The sequence below is a fragment of the Scyliorhinus canicula genome, chromosome 21 (genome assembly GCF_902713615.1).
Source record: "Scyliorhinus canicula chromosome 21, sScyCan1.1, whole genome shotgun sequence".
Classification (NCBI taxonomy): Eukaryota; Metazoa; Chordata; class Chondrichthyes; order Carcharhiniformes; family Scyliorhinidae; genus Scyliorhinus; species Scyliorhinus canicula.
Genome location: NC_052166.1, coordinates 1,137,945 through 1,155,203, shown reverse-complemented (window position 1 = coordinate 1,155,203; position 17,259 = coordinate 1,137,945). Strand labels below are relative to the sequence as shown.

The 17,259-nt window shown below is 54.3% G+C and overlaps 1 protein-coding gene and 2 non-coding genes across 6 annotated transcripts in view; all 3 read right to left on the bottom strand.

Moving 5' to 3' along the window:
- Window positions 1-710: 710 nt before the first annotated feature.
- The window catches only part of LOC119955704 (ubiquitin-like modifier-activating enzyme 1), a 30,565-nt gene continuing 14,016 nt past the window's right edge, over window positions 711-17,259 (bottom strand). For 3 of the 4 annotated variants that reach the window (XM_038782182.1, XM_038782181.1, XM_038782180.1), the window contains exons 2-13: window positions 13,504-13,626; window positions 11,887-11,945; window positions 10,548-10,716; window positions 8,555-8,689; window positions 7,681-7,787; window positions 7,211-7,301; window positions 6,980-7,112; window positions 5,514-5,611; window positions 5,244-5,390; window positions 3,400-3,576; window positions 2,864-2,971; window positions 711-893 (exon numbers count right to left, since the gene is read on the bottom strand). In XM_038782182.1, coding sequence (XP_038638110.1) covers window positions 726-893; window positions 2,864-2,971; window positions 3,400-3,576; window positions 5,244-5,390; window positions 5,514-5,611; window positions 6,980-7,112; window positions 7,211-7,301; window positions 7,681-7,787; window positions 8,555-8,689; window positions 10,548-10,716; window positions 11,887-11,945; window positions 13,504-13,626 — 1,515 coding nt within the window. In that variant the 3' untranslated portion in view covers window positions 711-725. Of the gene's footprint in view, window positions 894-2,863; window positions 2,972-3,399; window positions 3,577-5,243; window positions 5,391-5,513; window positions 5,612-6,979; window positions 7,113-7,210; window positions 7,302-7,680; window positions 7,788-8,554; window positions 8,690-10,547; window positions 10,717-11,886; window positions 11,946-13,503; window positions 13,627-16,193; window positions 16,368-17,259 lie in introns of those variants that run through there. The other variant, XM_038782179.1, reaches the window with a different exon arrangement.
- On the bottom strand, window positions 1,027-1,157 carry LOC119955974. Its single transcript, XR_005458563.1, has one exon. It is a non-coding gene; the product is annotated as a small nucleolar RNA SNORA71 (small nucleolar RNA).
- Window positions 10,120-10,250, bottom strand: LOC119955975. The gene has a single exon (XR_005458564.1). It is a non-coding gene; the product is annotated as a small nucleolar RNA SNORA71 (small nucleolar RNA).

Genomic DNA, 17,259 nt, shown 5'->3' with positions numbered 1-17,259 from the left:
GAGAGAGAGGAGAGGAGGCAGAGAGAGAGAGAGGCAGAGAGAGAGAGAGGCAGAGAGAGAGAGAGGCAGAGAGAGAGAGAGGCAGAGAGAGAGAGAGGCAGAGAGAGAGAGAGGCAGAGAGAGAGAGAGGCAGAGAGAGAGAGAGGCAGAGAGAGAGAGAGGCAGAGAGAGAGAGAGAGGCAGAGAGAGAGAGAGACGCAGAGAGAGAGAGAGACGCAGAGAGAGAGAGAGAGACGCAGAGAGAGAGAGAGACGCAGAGAGAAGAGAGAAGAGAGAGACACAGAGAGAGAGAGAGACACAGAGAGAGAGACTGGGCTGTTTTCCTTAGAGCAGAGAAGGGGGAGATTTAATAGAGACATTCGCAATCACGAGAGAGTTCCCGATCGTAAAAATGAGGAGATGGCGCTTCCCAGTGGCAGGAGGGTCAGTAACCAGAGGGGGGCAAGGGACACAGATTGAAGAGAATCGGCAAAACAATCGGGAGGGTTGAGAGAGTTTTTATTTTAAACGCACGAGTCGTTGTAAAGCGCTGCTTGAAAAGGCAACGGAAGCAGCGTCACCAGGCTCACTGAAAACCAAAGGGTAAAACTAACGCGGTATCAGCCCTCGCAGGTGAATGCAGAAGATGGCACGGCACTATTTGTGAAGAAAAGCAGGAGAGTTCTGTCCTGTGCCCCAGCTAATACTTATCCCTGAAATAACATCGCAAAAACACGGCATCTGGGTCACTTATCACATTCCTCGTGGAAGGTGTTTGCAGTGTCCAAATTGGTGGCTGAATTTGATACTGGAGGTGTCGGAAGGTCACTTACCAGGAAATACTTCAGACTGGCGAGTCTCTCCTGCATGGCAGAGCCAAACACCGCAATCTGCCCATCGTAACGACAGTTCCTCTGTGGGAGAGGAAAAAAAAAGTTAGCCAGGAACCCTCCTCACATGCAGGCCCCGGATGGAGAGGGGAAGGGGGGGAAAAGAGAGAGAGAGAGAGAGAGAGAGAGGGAGAAGAGAGACGACAACTGGCCAATCTGTCCGAAAGTAACGAGGTTCCCTGGAAACCACATCCGCAGGAAACACGGGAATAAACCTTCGAGTTACTGTTCCTGCAGTATCAATGACCTGGCCACGGTGCAGTGCCAAAGTCACTTTCGAATGCAGGGTACCCGCCGCGATAGTCAGGCCTGGAAATACCAGCTTCATCCCAAAGATTACGGTGCCCGGGGTTGCTCAGGCCCCCTGGAACCCGCTCCACACAGACCTCCCTGCCGGCCGCCACCATACTGCGCACGGTGAGCAAACAGTCCACTTCCCCCGGTAATCGGATTACAACCCACTGCCAATGAACCCCCACTCAGATAAATTCGAGCCCCCCCCCCCCCCCCCGTTATGGGCCAGGGTTTAGAGAACCTCAAAAATGAATCATGGAGTTCACCTGACCCACAACTTTTACTAGATTGTGGTATGGGGAGCACACGGCCCACTCTACAGGTGTGGGACAGCAGAAATGGAAAAGTATTTTTGAAAGCAAAACCATGTTTATTCTATGAACTCAAGTTAACCTTTTTAAAGCAGACAGTGAACATCTTAGCAACCATCGATTCAAATACAACCCCCAAAGACTACAACACTAAGTAATCCTGTATGCTGTCCTTTTAACACCCAGAAGACTTACAAAAAATATAACCTTTAACAGAAGCACATCAGGGTAAAGTCACTACTGAGAACATTCATAACTCTGAAGTCACCAAATGATCAAGAGATAGTCTTTTCATGGCAGAGAGAACAGCAGTACACCTGCTCTGTCTGGCTTCAGCTCCAACACTGAAAAACGAAACCAAAAAAACACGGACACACCCAAGCTTTTCTCAGTGAAACTAAAAAGCAGAGCCAGAGCTCAGCTCCACCCACTCTGACATCACCGCAGCCAGAGCTCAGCTCCACCCACACTCTGACATCACTGCAGCCAGAGCTCAGCTCCACCCACACTGACATCACTGCAACCAGAGCTCAGCTCCACCCACACTCTGACATCACTGCAGCCAGAGCTCAGCTCCACCCACACTCTGACATCACTGCAGCCAGAGCTCAGCTCCACCCACACTGACATCACTGCAGCCAGAGCTCAGCTCCACCCACACTGACATCACTGCAGCCAGAGCTCAGCTCCACCCACACTGACATCACTGCAGCCAGAGCTCAGCTCCACCCACACTGACATCACTGCAGCCAGAGCTCAGCTCCACCCACACTCTGACATCACTGCAGCCAGAGCTCAGCTCCACCCACACTGACATCACTGCAGCCAGAGCTCAGCTCCACCCACACTGACATCACTGCAGCCAGAGCTCAGCTCCACCCACACTGACATCACTGCAGCCAGAGCTCAGCTCCACCCACACTCTGACATCAATGCAGCCAGAGCCCAGCTCCACCCACACTCTGACATCAATGCAGCCAGAGCCCAGCTCCACCCACACTCTGACATCACTGCAGCCAGAGCTCAGCTCCACCCACACTCTGACATCACTGCAGCCAGAGCCCAGCTCCACCCACACTCTGACATCACTGCAGCCAGAGCCCAGCTCCACCCACACTGACATCACTGCAGCCAGAGCTCAGCTCCACCCACACTGACATCACTGCAGCCAGAGCTCAGCTCCACCCACACTCTGACATCACTGCAGCCAGAGCTCAGCTCCACCCACACTCTGACATCACTGCAGCCAGAGCTCAGCTCCACCCACACTCTGACATCACTGCAGTATCAGGAGCAGACAGACATTTCTTAAAGCGACATCCTCATGACACTTCACCAATCCAGCCAGCCCCGTGATTCGCACCGAGCGGGTGTAGCCGCAGGACTTACAAAGCCACAGGTTTCGGCGGTGAGGGAGCTGTCATCCTCCTCGGGCAAGCACTCCACCGCGTCGAAATACAGCCACTGCATGATGGGGGTGAACTTGCCGGTGCAGGACTGGAATGGGAAGGAAAAGGACGGTCAACACAGCGTCAGAGAGCAGAACATCCACGTAACAAAGATCCCAACGCCGACCTGAACAAGTGTCATCCAACCCTCACAGCTCCGCCCCTCCGCCATAACCAACACAGCTGCCAAGGGACACAGCACTGGGCACGTCAGGAGTGACGGTGGTGAACTTATTGTCCTATTACACTGGGTAGGCGATAAATCGACCGCAAAACGTTAGAAACAAATGCGTTTCAGAGGCATCCGAGAGGGGGGACTATTTTTTTCAGAATGCGATTCCTGTGGCTATCGGTTTCAGGACTGAGTGAGACTCAGGGGAAGCGCAAACAGGGGTCAGAGGATTGGATTGCGGTCCTCCGTCTCCGCGGATTGCGCCCGCAGCCCCGGGGAGTAACACGGGTTCAGTTCAGTGGTACCTTCATCACTTCCTGCGCGGCCACCCCTCCGATGAAGGCGTTGATGGGAGCCAGATCGCCCGCTGCCATGTACGACAGCTTTCGGATGAGTTTCTCGTCCAGTTTTTCCAGCCGGCTGCAAGGCGAGACCTTCTCATTCACACCTTTGACCAGATTCACCAGTTCATCAGCATCCGCCTGGGAGGGAGGGGGAAAGAGAGAGCATGGAGGGGTTTACACCTGGAATGGACACACATCATCTCCTCACCCAGTGTCCCGCTTGTGACCTCTCCCTCCCGACTCTCCGCCCCAGTGCCCCCTACCCACTTCCTCTCATATCCTGCCTACCCCCTTATCCAAACCCCATAGCTGATCTCCTGCCCCCACATCAACCCCATGTGCTTCCCCTGCACCCCCCTGCTGCATGTACCCTCCCACTCCCCTCTTCTTCATCACCCTCCCCCGAGTCTCTCCCCTCTGCATCCACCCTCATTTTTTCCAATTAAGGCAGCGGTGCTAACCATAGCCCCACCGTGCCACCTGCCATCTGCCTTCTGCTCCCTCTGTACTCACCCCCCCATCCTTCCACTCGACCTCCTCGGCCACTTGTACCAGCCCCACCTCCCTCCATCCACCCCCCCCCCCCCCCCCCAATGCTACATCCTTCATAGAATCCCTACAGTGCAGGAGGCCATTCAGCCCATCTGATCTGCACCAACCCATCGAAACAGCACTGTACCCAGGTTCCCATCCACCCCTGCCATATCCCCATACATTGGTCATGGCCAATCTGCCCAACCTGCACAACTTTTGACTGCGGCAGGAAATTGGGAGAGCCCCCTGCAGGCAGGAACGAGGGGGGGGGATTGTGAGGCAGCGGCGCTAACCACTGTACCTCCTCTAATCTTACTGCCCCGCTCACAACACCCCCCCCCACCCCACTGCTTCCACCCGCTCTCCATACCAACCCCCCCATCCTCCTGCCCCTGCTCAGCACCCACTGTCCCCTGTAACAGCCACGCACCCGCTCACCCGATTCCACCCCCCATCCTCCTGGCCCTGCTCAACACCCACTGTCCCCTGTAACAGCCACGCACCCGCTCACCCGATTCCACCCCACACCCCCCCCGCCATGTCCCCTGTAACAGCCACACACCCGCTCACCCGATTCCAACCCCCCCCCCCCCCCCCCCCAATCCCCCTCGCCATGTCCCCTGTAACAGCCACACACCCGCTCACCCGATTCCACCCCCCCATCCTCCTGGCCCTGCTCAACACCCACTGTCCCCTGTAACAGCCACTCACCCGCTCACCCGATTCCACCCCACCCCCCCCCCCCCAATCCCCCTCGCCATGTCCCCTGTAACAGCCACACACCCGCTCACCCGATTCCACCACCCCCCAAAATCCTCCTGCCCCTGCTCAACACCCACTGTCCCCTGTAACAGCAACCCGCTCACCCGATTCCACCCCCAATCCTCCTGCCCCTGCTCAACACCCACTGTCCCCTGTAACAGCAACGCACCCGCTCACCCGATTCCACCCCCCACCCTCCTGCCCCTGCTCAGCACCCACTGTCCCCTGTAACAGACACGCACCCACTCACCCGATTCCACCCCCCACGCCCCCATCCTCCTGCCCCTGCTCAACACCCACTGTCCCCTGTAACAGCCACGCACCCGCTCACCCGATTCCACCCCACACCCCCCCCAATCCCCCTCGCCATGTCCCCTGTAACAGCCACACACCCGCTCACCCGATTCCACCACCCCCCCCAAAATCCCCCTGGCCCTGTCCCCTGTAACAGCCACACACCCGCTAACCCGATTCCACCCCCCCCCCAGAACAGCCACACACCCGCTTACCTGATTCCTGGGCCCGGGCAGACGGCAGTTTTTCTTCACAAACTCGTGCAGTGCCTGGAAAGCCAGGTGAAGCTGCTGAGGATTTTCAAACTTGGCAAAGTCGGTGGTCACTATGTCTGGCTCAGCCAGCGATGCTTTTAAGGATTTCTGTGGGGGGGGGGGCCAGAGAAAGAGACGCACACTCTCAGGTTAGCAGGTACCCACTAAATGAAAACACACTCAAGTGAGCAGCCCGCTGCGCGTCGTATAAACACAATCCACCATACTTACAAAGCTCAGCTTCTTGGCCATTTTGACCTGGGTCACAATCCCTCCACGTATATAGTCAGAGAATGCCGAGGTATCGCAGATGCTGAATGTGTACGGACCTGTAAGAGGAGCGAGGAGTGAAAATTGTGCAGGACAGGCTGATATTCCCTGGAACGTGGAAGGATCAGATCTAATTGCATCGAAATGTCTGAGCTAAGAAAAATCAAGTGGAAAAAACATTTGTAGATGTGGTAAACAGAGCAAACTGTAGTGGGCAACACAGTGGTTAGCACAATTGCTTCACAGCTCCAGGGTCCCAGGTTAGATTCCCGGCTGGGTCACTGTCTGTGCGGAGTCTGCACGTCCTCCCCGTGTGTGCGTGGGTTTCCTCCGGGCGCTCCGGTTTCCTCCCACAGTCCAAAGATGTGCAGGTTGGGTGGATTGGCCGTGATACATTGCCCCTTTACTGTCCAAAAGGTTAGATGGGGGTTACTGGGTAGGGTGCTCTTTCAGAGGGTTGGTGCAGACTCGATGGACCGAATGGCCTCGTTCTGCACTGTAGTGATTGTGAGTGGTCACGTTGGGAATAACGTCAGACAGGAAATCAGAGATGTGTGAGATATTTGTCATTATGGGTGATTATAATCTGCATATAGATCTGGTAAATCAAATTAGTCACAGTGCAATAGAGGGAGGATTTCTGGAGTGTGTACGGGATGGTTTTCTGGGCCAGTACATTGAGGAACCAACCAGGGAACAGTATCTTGGACTGGGTGTTGTGCAATGAGAAAGCATTAGTTGACAATCTAGTTGATAGACCCCTTAGGGATGGGTGACCATAATATGGCAGAATACTTTATCAAGGTGGATAGTGAGGTAGTCGATTCCGAGACTAGGGTCCTGAACCTCAATAAAGGTAACTATGGTGGTATGAGGCATGACTGGCTATGATGGCGGGAAACATTTGCTAAAGGAAAGACAGTGCACAGGCAATGGCAGGCATCCTGTTCCTGTTTACCAGGCTGGAGAGGGGCTGAATGGGCTGCCTCCTGTTCCTGTGTAACAGCCTGGAGGGGCTGAATGGGGCCTCCTCCTGTTCCTGTGTAACAGGCTGGAGAGGGGCTGAATGGGCCTCCTGCTGTTCCTGTGTAACAGCCTGGAGGGGCTGAATGGGGCCTCCTCCTGTTCCTGTGTAACAGCCTGGAGGGGCTGAATGGGGCCTCCTCCTGTTCCTGTGTAACAGACTGGAGGGGCTGAATGGGGCCTCCTCCTGTTCCTGTGTAACAGGCTGGAGAGGGGCTGAATGGACCTCCTCCTGTTCCTGTGTAACAGGCTGGAGAGGGGCTGAATGGGGCCTCCTCCTGTTCTTGCGTAACAGGCTGGAGAGGGGCTGAATGGACCTCCTCCTGTTCCTACAATGCCCTGTTCAGTTCGACAGTTGGGCATGGTTGCCTCACCCACTGACCCTGGACAGCAGAAACACCAACCTAACACTTTGATCTCCACCGGGTCACTGTTGTTCAGCTCCTTCATGCCCTGGATTTCTGTGAACATCACAAAGTCGCCGCTTTCGAAGCCGTGCCGAGCCTCGTCCAGGCAAGTCACCACCCCGGGATTGTCCTGCAAGGCAAATGACGGCAAACGTTACCTCAGGGGAGCAGTCATCCAAGGTGGGGCAGCAGGAGGAGGAGGGAGGGCGGCTCAAACACAGCACTTACCTTGGTGATCATGGAGATCATGGCGCTCAACGGCTGCTCCCCATTCATATCCAACACAATCATCTCCGGGCCAAAGTCGCAGAAGAGCTGCCTGTGGGGTAGAACAGAACAAGTGTTCAGTGATGGAGGCTCCGTGCAGCTCCCAGGCAACACCTACCCCAGAATAAAACCCCATAGCCACGACAACGGCAACCCAATTGGACAATGAATCCGATTTGAATTCAGTAGCAGAGAATTGCAAAGAGGAAGGTGTCAGATACCTTCCCCCAGGAGAGGGGGAGGATCTGACTGAAACGTATAAATTCGGACGGGCCTGGATGCAGGGATACCGTTTCCAGTAAAATATAGTTTAGCTGCTCGCAATCATAGTGTTGCTTGTGGGATGCTGCTGTGCGCTGATAGGCCGTTTGTGAGTTTTGAAAGGGTCGGGGGTGATCGTTCTCTGGCCTGCCTGGCGACCCCTCACTTACCCAAACAGCCCCTTGGTGTCTGCGATGATGAACTTGATTCCTTTGCAGTGGCAGAGTTCTCCGATCCTCAGCTGCTCGTCCATGGTGGAGTTGGTGAGCACCACCACCTACAGGGGCAAAGGGAGAGAGAAAAGGACTAGGGTTAGGCTTTGCGTTCACAGACCCTGTGACACTGAGCGAGACTACCCAGATCTCCCACCCCCCCCCGGGCATTCACCACCACCAGGCCCCACCCACATCCCACCCCTGCATCTGCCACACTCCCCATTAAAGTGCCATGTATAGTGGGCGAGTGGCGCGCCTCCTTCTGCTGTTTGACTGGCCCTCTGGATCGATAGTGTCACCCTGGCAAGGTGGCACAGTGCGGCCCCCCCTAACCCACTCTCCTCTCTCTGCCAGACCCTCGGCATGGCGAGGGTTAATCCTGATTGACACGTACGCAGCGATTCGTCTGTTGGCCAGTTTGGGGAACGAGGAGAAAGTGTTTCCCGGGTGATGGAGAAAGAGTGGGCAAATTGGGTGGACCTTCGACACGATGGGTTGAACGGCCTTGCCTCGAGCTCTGTGCAATGCAACGGTCGCCACCCTCAGGCTGTGAACGGGACGCAACGTTGGAAAGTGGTCCGATGACACCACGTGGTACGCCATTTCCTCTTCCCGTCGGCCCAAAGGGACAGACGAGGGGGAAGAGTGTCGCGTTGGCAGGTCCCAGTACCCCTCCCAGTACAACCGGACATCCAGCAGGAGGGGAGGAGGGAGATTGGAGGCAGCCAAGGGCGGGTGGAAAAAAAAAAAAGAGAGCACACATTCTTCCCCAGTCCGCCGCAGACTGATCAGCGACTCTGAACGTGTCCCCCCTTCTCAGCTCACGTACCTGGAACTGCTGCAGGTATTCCTCGGTTAGCTCCCCGGTGTAGGCAGTCACTGGCACGTAGGTGTTGAGTTCCGCGAGCCTGGGCTGGGATATTTCAGCTCTATTCTTCGCCAGGTCGGCCTCGCGGAGGTAAAACTGTCCGGGGGCAGAGGGAGAGACACAAGTGGAAACAGAACGCGGCAAAGTTATGCTCCAACATCAAACAATCAGCTACAAACTGGATGTAATCGCCATGGTCACTGCGTAACACCAGTCCCCGTGGCGTCGATGGCAGGGTCTGTGACCACACCTTTTCAGTGAAATCTGTGCTCTCCCCCCTCCGAACCAAACATGGAACCTCCCGCCTCCCCAGGGTGTCACTGTCACAAAGCACATGCACGCAGCAAGGGTACACAAACGGCACCCCCAGTCACCGGGCTGTTCGTGGCACTGCGTGACGTCCTCATTCTGAGAGCCAGCACAGACACTATGGACCGAATGGCCTCTTCCTGCGCCCTCAGAATTCTAGGATGGGATGAAAGTTGGCCAGGCACATGTGCGCGTATGTTCGGGGGGGGGGGGTCCTGCCTCAGACACAAACCAGTGTGGATATTTTATTTTGCTTGCTCCCACCTGGCATCGTTCCAGAAATACGGACAGACTCAACCCTCGGGATTGACCTGACAAATTTACAGACCAGATTTACAAAGGGTGTAACGATTATTGACAAATACGGATGGACGGGAAACCTCAAAGCCCCAAAGGTGAAATGAAATGAAAATCTTTTATTGTCACAAGTAGGCTTCAAATGAAGTTCCTGTGAAAAGCCCCTAGTCACCACATTCCGGCACCTGTTCGGCGAGGACGGTACGGGAATTGAACCCACGCTGCTGGTCTGCTTTCAAAGGCAGCGATTTAATCCTGTGCTTAACCAGCCAAATTGATTGAGGTCTTTAAAACGATGAACAGAATGCCCCTCGACCCCGCTCCGGCATTCACTATCATTGGCTGATCTGTAACCCCAACCCCACATTTCTGCTGATCCCCTGATGACCTTTCACCCCCCCCCCTTGTTAATCGAGAATCTATCGACACCTGCCTTAAAAATATTCAAGTCTCTCCTTCCCTCGCCTGTAGAGGAAGAGACTCACCACCCACAGACAGGAATTTCTCCTCATCACCGGCTGAAACCGAAGACCCCTGATTTTTAAACCCCCCCCCCCCCCCCCCCCAAGTTCTAGATTCTCCCACAGACATCCACCTAGAGATATTCTTCAAAACGCCAGTGGATGCAAACCTAACCTCCCCAACCTATCCCCACAAGACCATTCCTGGCGTTAACCTGGTAAACTTTCCCTGATCGGTTTCGAACACATTTGAAGGGGGTTCTGATCGGGTCGATATTGCCACTCTCTCCCACAGGGAGTGGTCGAGGTGAATCGTCTCAATTAAGAGGAAGGGGAGAAGCTGGAACAATACAAAGCACTGGGAGTTTGTGTCAGAGATCTCACTGCGCTGCACCGCCTGGGTTAACAGGGTCTGCAAAAGGGCGGATTTAAACCCAGGTGCGCAGGTCTCGGCCAATCTGTCCGGAAGTAACGAGGTTCCCTGGAAACAACATCCGCAGGAAACACGGGAATAAACCTTCGAGTTACTGTTCCTGCAGTATCAATGACCTGGCCACGGTGCAGTGCCAAAGTCACTTTCGAATGCAGGGTACCCGCCGTAAATATCGGAGAGGCGCTTCGACAACCTCCGTCTGCCTACAGATCACACCAACTGATAGCAGCCCCCCCGTTAATTTAGTACCTGGGACTGTGCTGGTCTCATGACCTCCCTCCTTGAACCAGGACTCACCCGTCAGCCGTCAAGCAATCTTGGTGACTGTTTGTTCTGATGCTCCACGCCGTGCTGGACCAAGATTGTCTTGGGTGCCCCCAGTGTATCGCGGGGAGCGAAACGGCAAACAGGACAACGTGCAGTATGGCCAGACAGGGGCACGGAATAAACCTACCTGGGAAGACAGGTCCACCCACTCCGCCACACCCTGATCGTGGATGGTCACAGTCTTCACACCGCCTAGTATGACGTTCTTGGCAATCTCCAAACCCAGGCCTCGCATTCCCGAAATCAGAATGTTGGCATTCTGCATGCGCTTCATGGCTTCGTAGCCGAGGACATACCTGCAAGTCAAGGACAACCGTGAGGGAGTTTCCGATACGCGGCCGGGCTCGAGAGGAAGCGGAGATGGCCGTGGTGACCTAACATCAGGTGCTCCTGCGCTGGCCCCAGGCTCATGGATCCCTCGACAGGTACAGATATGGAGGCGGATGTCAGGGTCTCGGAGAGGGTATGTGGGAGATTTACCAGAACACTTCCAGAGACCGGGTTGTTAATTCATTCGGAGAGACTGGGAGAAGCTGTCTGTGTGGAGTTCGTGTTTGAAGTTCGTGTTTGAATCAAACCTGTTGGACTTTAACCTGGTGTTGTAAGACTTCTTACTGTGTGGAGTTTGCACTGCCTCCCTGTGTCTGCGTGGGTTTCCTCCTGGTGCTCTGGTGTCCTCCCACAGTCCAGGTTAGGTGGGTCACCGGGCTAAATTGCCTCTTAGTGACCAAGGGTTAGTTGGGCTTACAGGGGATTGGGCCTGTGCGCACTTTTGGAGGGTCGGTGCAGACTTGATGGGCTGAATGGCCCCCTTCTGCACAGTTGGTATTAAATTGAGGCATTTGCAATCGCAGGGTGGGGGTTTGATCAAATGAATGAGGTGTTTCCAGCGGCAGTAGGGTCGGTAACCGCAGGTTGAAGAACCAGAGGAGGGGGAACAAGCGGAATTTTATTTTAAACACAGCGAGTTGTTGAGATCTGGAAGGCGATTCCTGAAGGGGCGGCGAAAGCAGATTCACCCTGAAAAAAGGGGGAAATAGATAAATGCTGCAAATGGAACAATTGACAGGGCGTGTGGGAAAGAGCAGGGGGAGAGAGAATAGGGCAGATCTTTCAAAGGGCCCCCAGGAGCAGGTTGGGCTGAATGCTGCCCTCCTGCGCTGCAACATGGTCCTCAGGATCAGAGAGGCCGACATGAGGAGGTGCAGGAGAGGGCGCCAAAAGCAAGAAGGGGTGGGAGTAACATCGTTAAAATGGTGAGGGGATTCAGCAGGGTGCTGGATATGTTCGAGGTGCCCCTCACAAGGGCACTACTGTTCCTCAAAACTGCAGTGCCCCTGTAACGGTGCAGTTACAGCGCCACCCTCGCTGGCCCAGAGTAAATCTCCAATCACCAGCACCTTCCTCACCCGACATCAGACCAGCATTCAGATTAAAACTCATTCAAAGAAAGCACCGTCACTTACAGCTGTCTGGAGTACAAGCCTTCATCAATCTCCGCATCATTTCCATTCTTAGCCATGCCCTGAAATTAAACAGATACGCGGGTCAGTGCCACACAATCCTCCCAGTAACACATCAGATCAGACTTTATGGGCAGCACAGTGGATCAGATCAGACTTTATGGGCAGCACAGTGGCACAGGGGACAGCACTGCTGCCTCTCAGTGCCGAGGACCTGGGTTCTATCCCTGTGCAGTTTGCACATTGTCCCTGTGTCTGCATGGATCACACCACGCAACCCAAAGATGTGCAGGGTAGGTGCAAATTGCCCTTTGATTGCAACAAAAAAAATGAATTAGGTACTCAATTAATAAAACAAAAATCAAATCAGAATTGGCACAGTACTGTTAGATACAGAGTAAAGCTCCCTCTACGCTGTCCTCATCAAACACTCCCAGGACAGGTACAGCACGGGGTTAGATACAGAGTAAAGCTCCCTCTACACTGTCCCCATCAAACACTCCCAGGACAGGTACATCACGGGGTTAGATACAGAGTAAAGCTCCCTCTACACTGTCCCCATCAAACACTCCCAGGACAGGTACAGCACGGGGTTAGATACAGAGTAAAGCTCCCTCTACACTGTCCCCATCAAACACTCCCAGGACAGGTACAGCACGGGGTTAGATACAGAGTAAAGCTCCCTCTACACTGTCCCCATCAAATACTCCCAGGACAGGTACAACACGGGGTTAGATACAGAGTAAAGCTCCCTCTACACTGTCCCCACTAAACACCCAGGACAGGTACAGCACGGGGTTAGATACAGAGGAAACCTCCCTCTACACTGTTTCAAACACTAACTCACCTTGCCCTTTACCTCTCTGGATAATTGCTGTTGTGTGGTAGCTAACTCCCTCGCCTAAACAGGAGCTGGAACACCTGCAACCCTCCCAAGGGAGAAGTGAAGTTCCTCGGCTGATGCTACACTGGAGAGCGGAGGCCAGGGTGGGATTTCACAGCTGGGAATCCAGGAAGAGAGAGGACGAGTGCACCGGGAACACTGACGTAGTGTCTGAAGCAGGGTGATTTGAAATTTATTGCAAACAATGGCCAATGACTCAGCTGTTCAATTTGAAGCAGTTACGTTGAACCTGTGGGGCCCTCCCTCTTCCTGAGATTAGCTTTGAAACTTTGCTCCCCTCCATCTCACATGTTGTGACTCACCCTTGGCTACAGATGGCACTGCCCCAGAAACTGAGATCTACAGAGGAAAAATGAACGGGGGTTGCAGGCCCACGGTGAGGGGGCAGTCGAGGTCTCCTGGTGTCCATGCAGCAGAATTCCAGTTCTGTATGCAGAGTGGGAACTGTCCCAGGTGGAGGGTTTGACAGGATCGAGGCTGTGTGGTGAAGCCGGAGCTGAACGGAGGAGCAGCCCCCCAGGGACCTCCCCCCTTCCACAAGTTGCTTTTTCCTGTCGGTCCCAGCCGAGCCTCACTAACCTCGCCCTCCCCGCTAACATGTCATGCCGGTGCCCGAGCCTTAACCAGGGTGCCCGGCGGGCGGGCGACAGGTCTGCCTCAGACCGAACACGGCCCCTATCGCACACCCACCCTCCCCCTGTCAGGGGGGCACTCACGTTAGCGGGCGTGGCAGGCGATTCAGTCCGCAGGGAGTTGACAGAGGAACAGTTGGAAGCAGTCTTCGGTTCTGCTGTAGAGACGGACACACGGCGCTTCTTGGAGAGCGGCGAGCTGGACATCTGCAGGAGAAATGGGAATCGAGAGTTAACCAGGCTACTGGGGGTGGGAGAAAGAGAGAAGGGGACTCACGGCGGACCAGAAAAACTCACACCCGTTGACAACAAACAGGTTCCGCTGACTGGGAAATCCAGCCAATGGGACGTTGAGGAGCTTCCCCCAAATGTAATGTGGTTTTGAACGACTAAATCCATCCTGGCTCACACATCATACACCACATGCCCGTCCAGTACAACTGCAGGTACTGGCAGACTGCACGTAATTCAACTGCAGATGGCAGAAACACTGGCATAGATACGGTATTAAGCAATGAGGTTGTACTAGATCTTCATAAGCCTCTGCTTAGGCCCCAGTAGAAGGATGTGCCTAATTCTGAACACTGACCCTCTGACAGGGCGGCGCTCCCTCAGTACTGACCCTCTGACAGTGCGGCACTCCCTCAGTACTGACCCTCTGACAGTGCGGCACTCCCTCAGTACTGACTATCTGACAGTGCGGCACTCCCTCAGTACTGACCCTCTGACAGTGCAGCACTCCCTCAGTACTGACCCTCTGACAGTGCAGCACTCACTCAGTACTGACCCTCTGACAGTGCGGCACTCCCTCAGTACTGACCCTCCGACAGTGCGGCACTCCCTCAGCACTGACCCTCCGACAGGGCGGCGCTCCCTCAGCACCGACCCTCCGACAGGGCGGCACTCCCTCAGTACTGACCCTCCGACAGGGCGGCACTCCCTCAGTACTGACCCTCCGACAGGACGGCACTCCCTCAGCACCGACCCTCCGACAGGGCGGCACTCCCTCAGTACTGACCCTCCGACAGGACGGCACTCCCTCAGCACAGACCCTCTGACAGGGCGGCGCTCCCTCAGCACTGACCCTCCGACAGGGTGGCGCTCCCTCAGCACTGACCCTCCGACAGGGCGGCGCTCCCTCAGCACTGACCGTAGTGGACGTAAATCCAAAGCGGATACGAGTGAGACATCTCAGTATCCCGACAGTGCAGAAGTAGGCCATTCGGCCTATCGAGTCTGCACCAACCCTCCGAAAGAACACCCTATTAGGTCCCATGCCCCATCTCGGTTACCTAACCTACCTATCTTTGGACTGTGGGAGGTCCAGGAAAGTGGAAACTGCAAACACACACACTGAGCCCAGGCCAGATTTGAACGTGTTCCATGGCGCTGTGGGGCAGCAGTTGTAACCACTGTGTCACCATGCCGCCAAGATTACAAAGCATCTCAAATGACAGAGTCCCAAATGAGAACGCTGGGTGGATGTGGAACGCTTCACATTGTGTGGCCTATAGCCAGTGCCTGCCTGCAGCCCACAGTACAGACTGCTTTGAAACTTTTAAGCCAGTGTCCGGAGTGTCAGGCGCCCGCCCATGCGGGCACACCCACCCTCAGGATGGAGAAAGTCTGGAAAATGTGCGCCAATGATCCCAGAACTGGGAGGTTCCAACTCTCAGGAAAGATGGATCAGACTGGGGGAGCTCGGTCCTCTACAAAAGAGAAGGCTGATGGGATGGGGCGTATTTTGATGGAAGGATACGGGTACGGACGGGGGCAGAATTGTCCTGGAACAGGTCAGGAGAACCGATCCCCTCTGACACAGAGCGACCAACGAGAGAAAATCAGGCAGTGGCAGAGAGAGAGAGAGACGGAGAGAGATGAAATGCGGCTTAACAATAGGGCGGATTACTCACTGTGTACCGACTGCTGACTCGACTAACCGCTTTAAAATGCACTAACACGGGCTGAAAATCAGACTGATGGCAAATGGCTGCAATCGACACTCTTGCTAAATAATTAAGCGGAGCCAGGATTGGGACTACACAGCTTCAAATACGGACTACGACACGAGCTGCTAAAAGCTGCCACTTTGGTTACAAATGGACCAACTCAAACCAGACAGTGTGAATTGGGCTGGTCTTTACCAGCGGCCTGCAGTCCCACACTGCGGCAGAGAGAGAGAACCTTCATCACCTGGCTCTTCTGCTGAAAATGGGTCTGGTAAACGCCAGAAGAGAGCTGAAAGGCCACAAATCCACACGCTGCAGTTCTCAAACACAAACATAAAGGGCTAATCGGCTGCATTGAGCTTTTCAAATTGCTGCCCATGGAATTCCAGACCCCACTGAACCATCAAAAAAAGTGAGATTGAGCAGGCTGGGCCGGGAAGGCGGGAAGCGTGAAACCCGATCGAGGTGTTTAAAATAATGACAGGGGCTTCAATCGGGCTGGGGTGCAGGCGGGGACATTTTTCACTCGGGGTTGGCAGGATTGAGGACCTGAAAAGGCCGCAGGAGCCAATTGGATGAATCACTTTGAAGAGGTAGTAGAGAGCCTGGAACTTACAGGAAACAGACAAAGGGGCTGTACACAACCTTCTGTCACCGATTCTCCCAGGACTGTTCCCCCCCCCCCCCCCCCCCAACACCGATCGAGCGCCGGGAGCTTCCCACGGAATCAATTGTGAGGCAAAGCAAGCTGTCTGTGGGGACGGGGAACGAGAGCGATTTCATGCAGGTGTACCAGTGAATGCTGTAGGCCGAATGACGACATACCATCCATTTACATCAGTCCCTGAGGGGTGCATGCTTCCATCCAGCCAGCATCCCGGGCAGCAAAACACTGCAAAGGAATCAATCTGCCTCAGCGGCTCAGTAATCTGATCGGCAGGACAGGCAGCGCTGCGGTGTCGATTAGCCAGTCAGAGGTGTGCAAGTGAGTCTGAGCGGGAAGCGCACACGGGAGCGCGACCGTCAGAGAGGAGGGCAAGTGGGGTGGGATATGGAGCAGACACTGGGGGGAGGGGGGTGGCACCAGAGCATGTCAAAGAGGGAGGGAAAAATCGTGGCGAGTGACTGGTTTAAAATGCACTGGGAGTGACCACCGGGATCTTGCAGAAGCCAGGCCAGGAGCCTCGTGCTGGGAACTGCACTGTTTGCAGCAGATGAAGCAACAGCAGCAGCCCTACACCCCCTGGGGGCGATGGGAAGTGTGTGTGTGTGTGTGTGTGTTTGGGGGGGGGGGGGGTGAATGACACAGGTGCAGCTCCCTGATCTATACTCTGGGTCATTCAAGACGAAAGACAAGAACAGACGCAACCATTTTAGAACTCGCCACCCTATTCCCCGGAGCAAACTCTCTCACGACAGCCCAGATCAGAGGGGTTTGGGGGGGGGGGGGGGGGATTTCCCCACCCATTTCCATTCACACCAAAAATACAGGAAATAACATGGAATTATTATCATTCGCCGATCCTGTTGAACATTTATTCACCGTCTTAATATTTTATAAAGATTCCAAACCTGTTTACTCGGCTGATGACGGCAGGAATAAACGCTCTGTTCTAAATAATTTGCAGGATGACTTCCCCAGAGTTAAGATATAAAACTGCCTGATAATATTCACAATCCTCTCATTGCAGAATGGGTCCAGTAATATTTAATTTGCATACCAACATTCCACTAATGTCGCAACCATTTTGTAATTGAACCGTAGATATTTTATGAAACATTATTCTATACGTGGGGATTAATATTTTTACAAGTGTTTCACTTTCGACTGGCGGATAAATACAAATTCTGAACATTAACTTGTTTCACAGTTGCTGTCATTATTAAAATA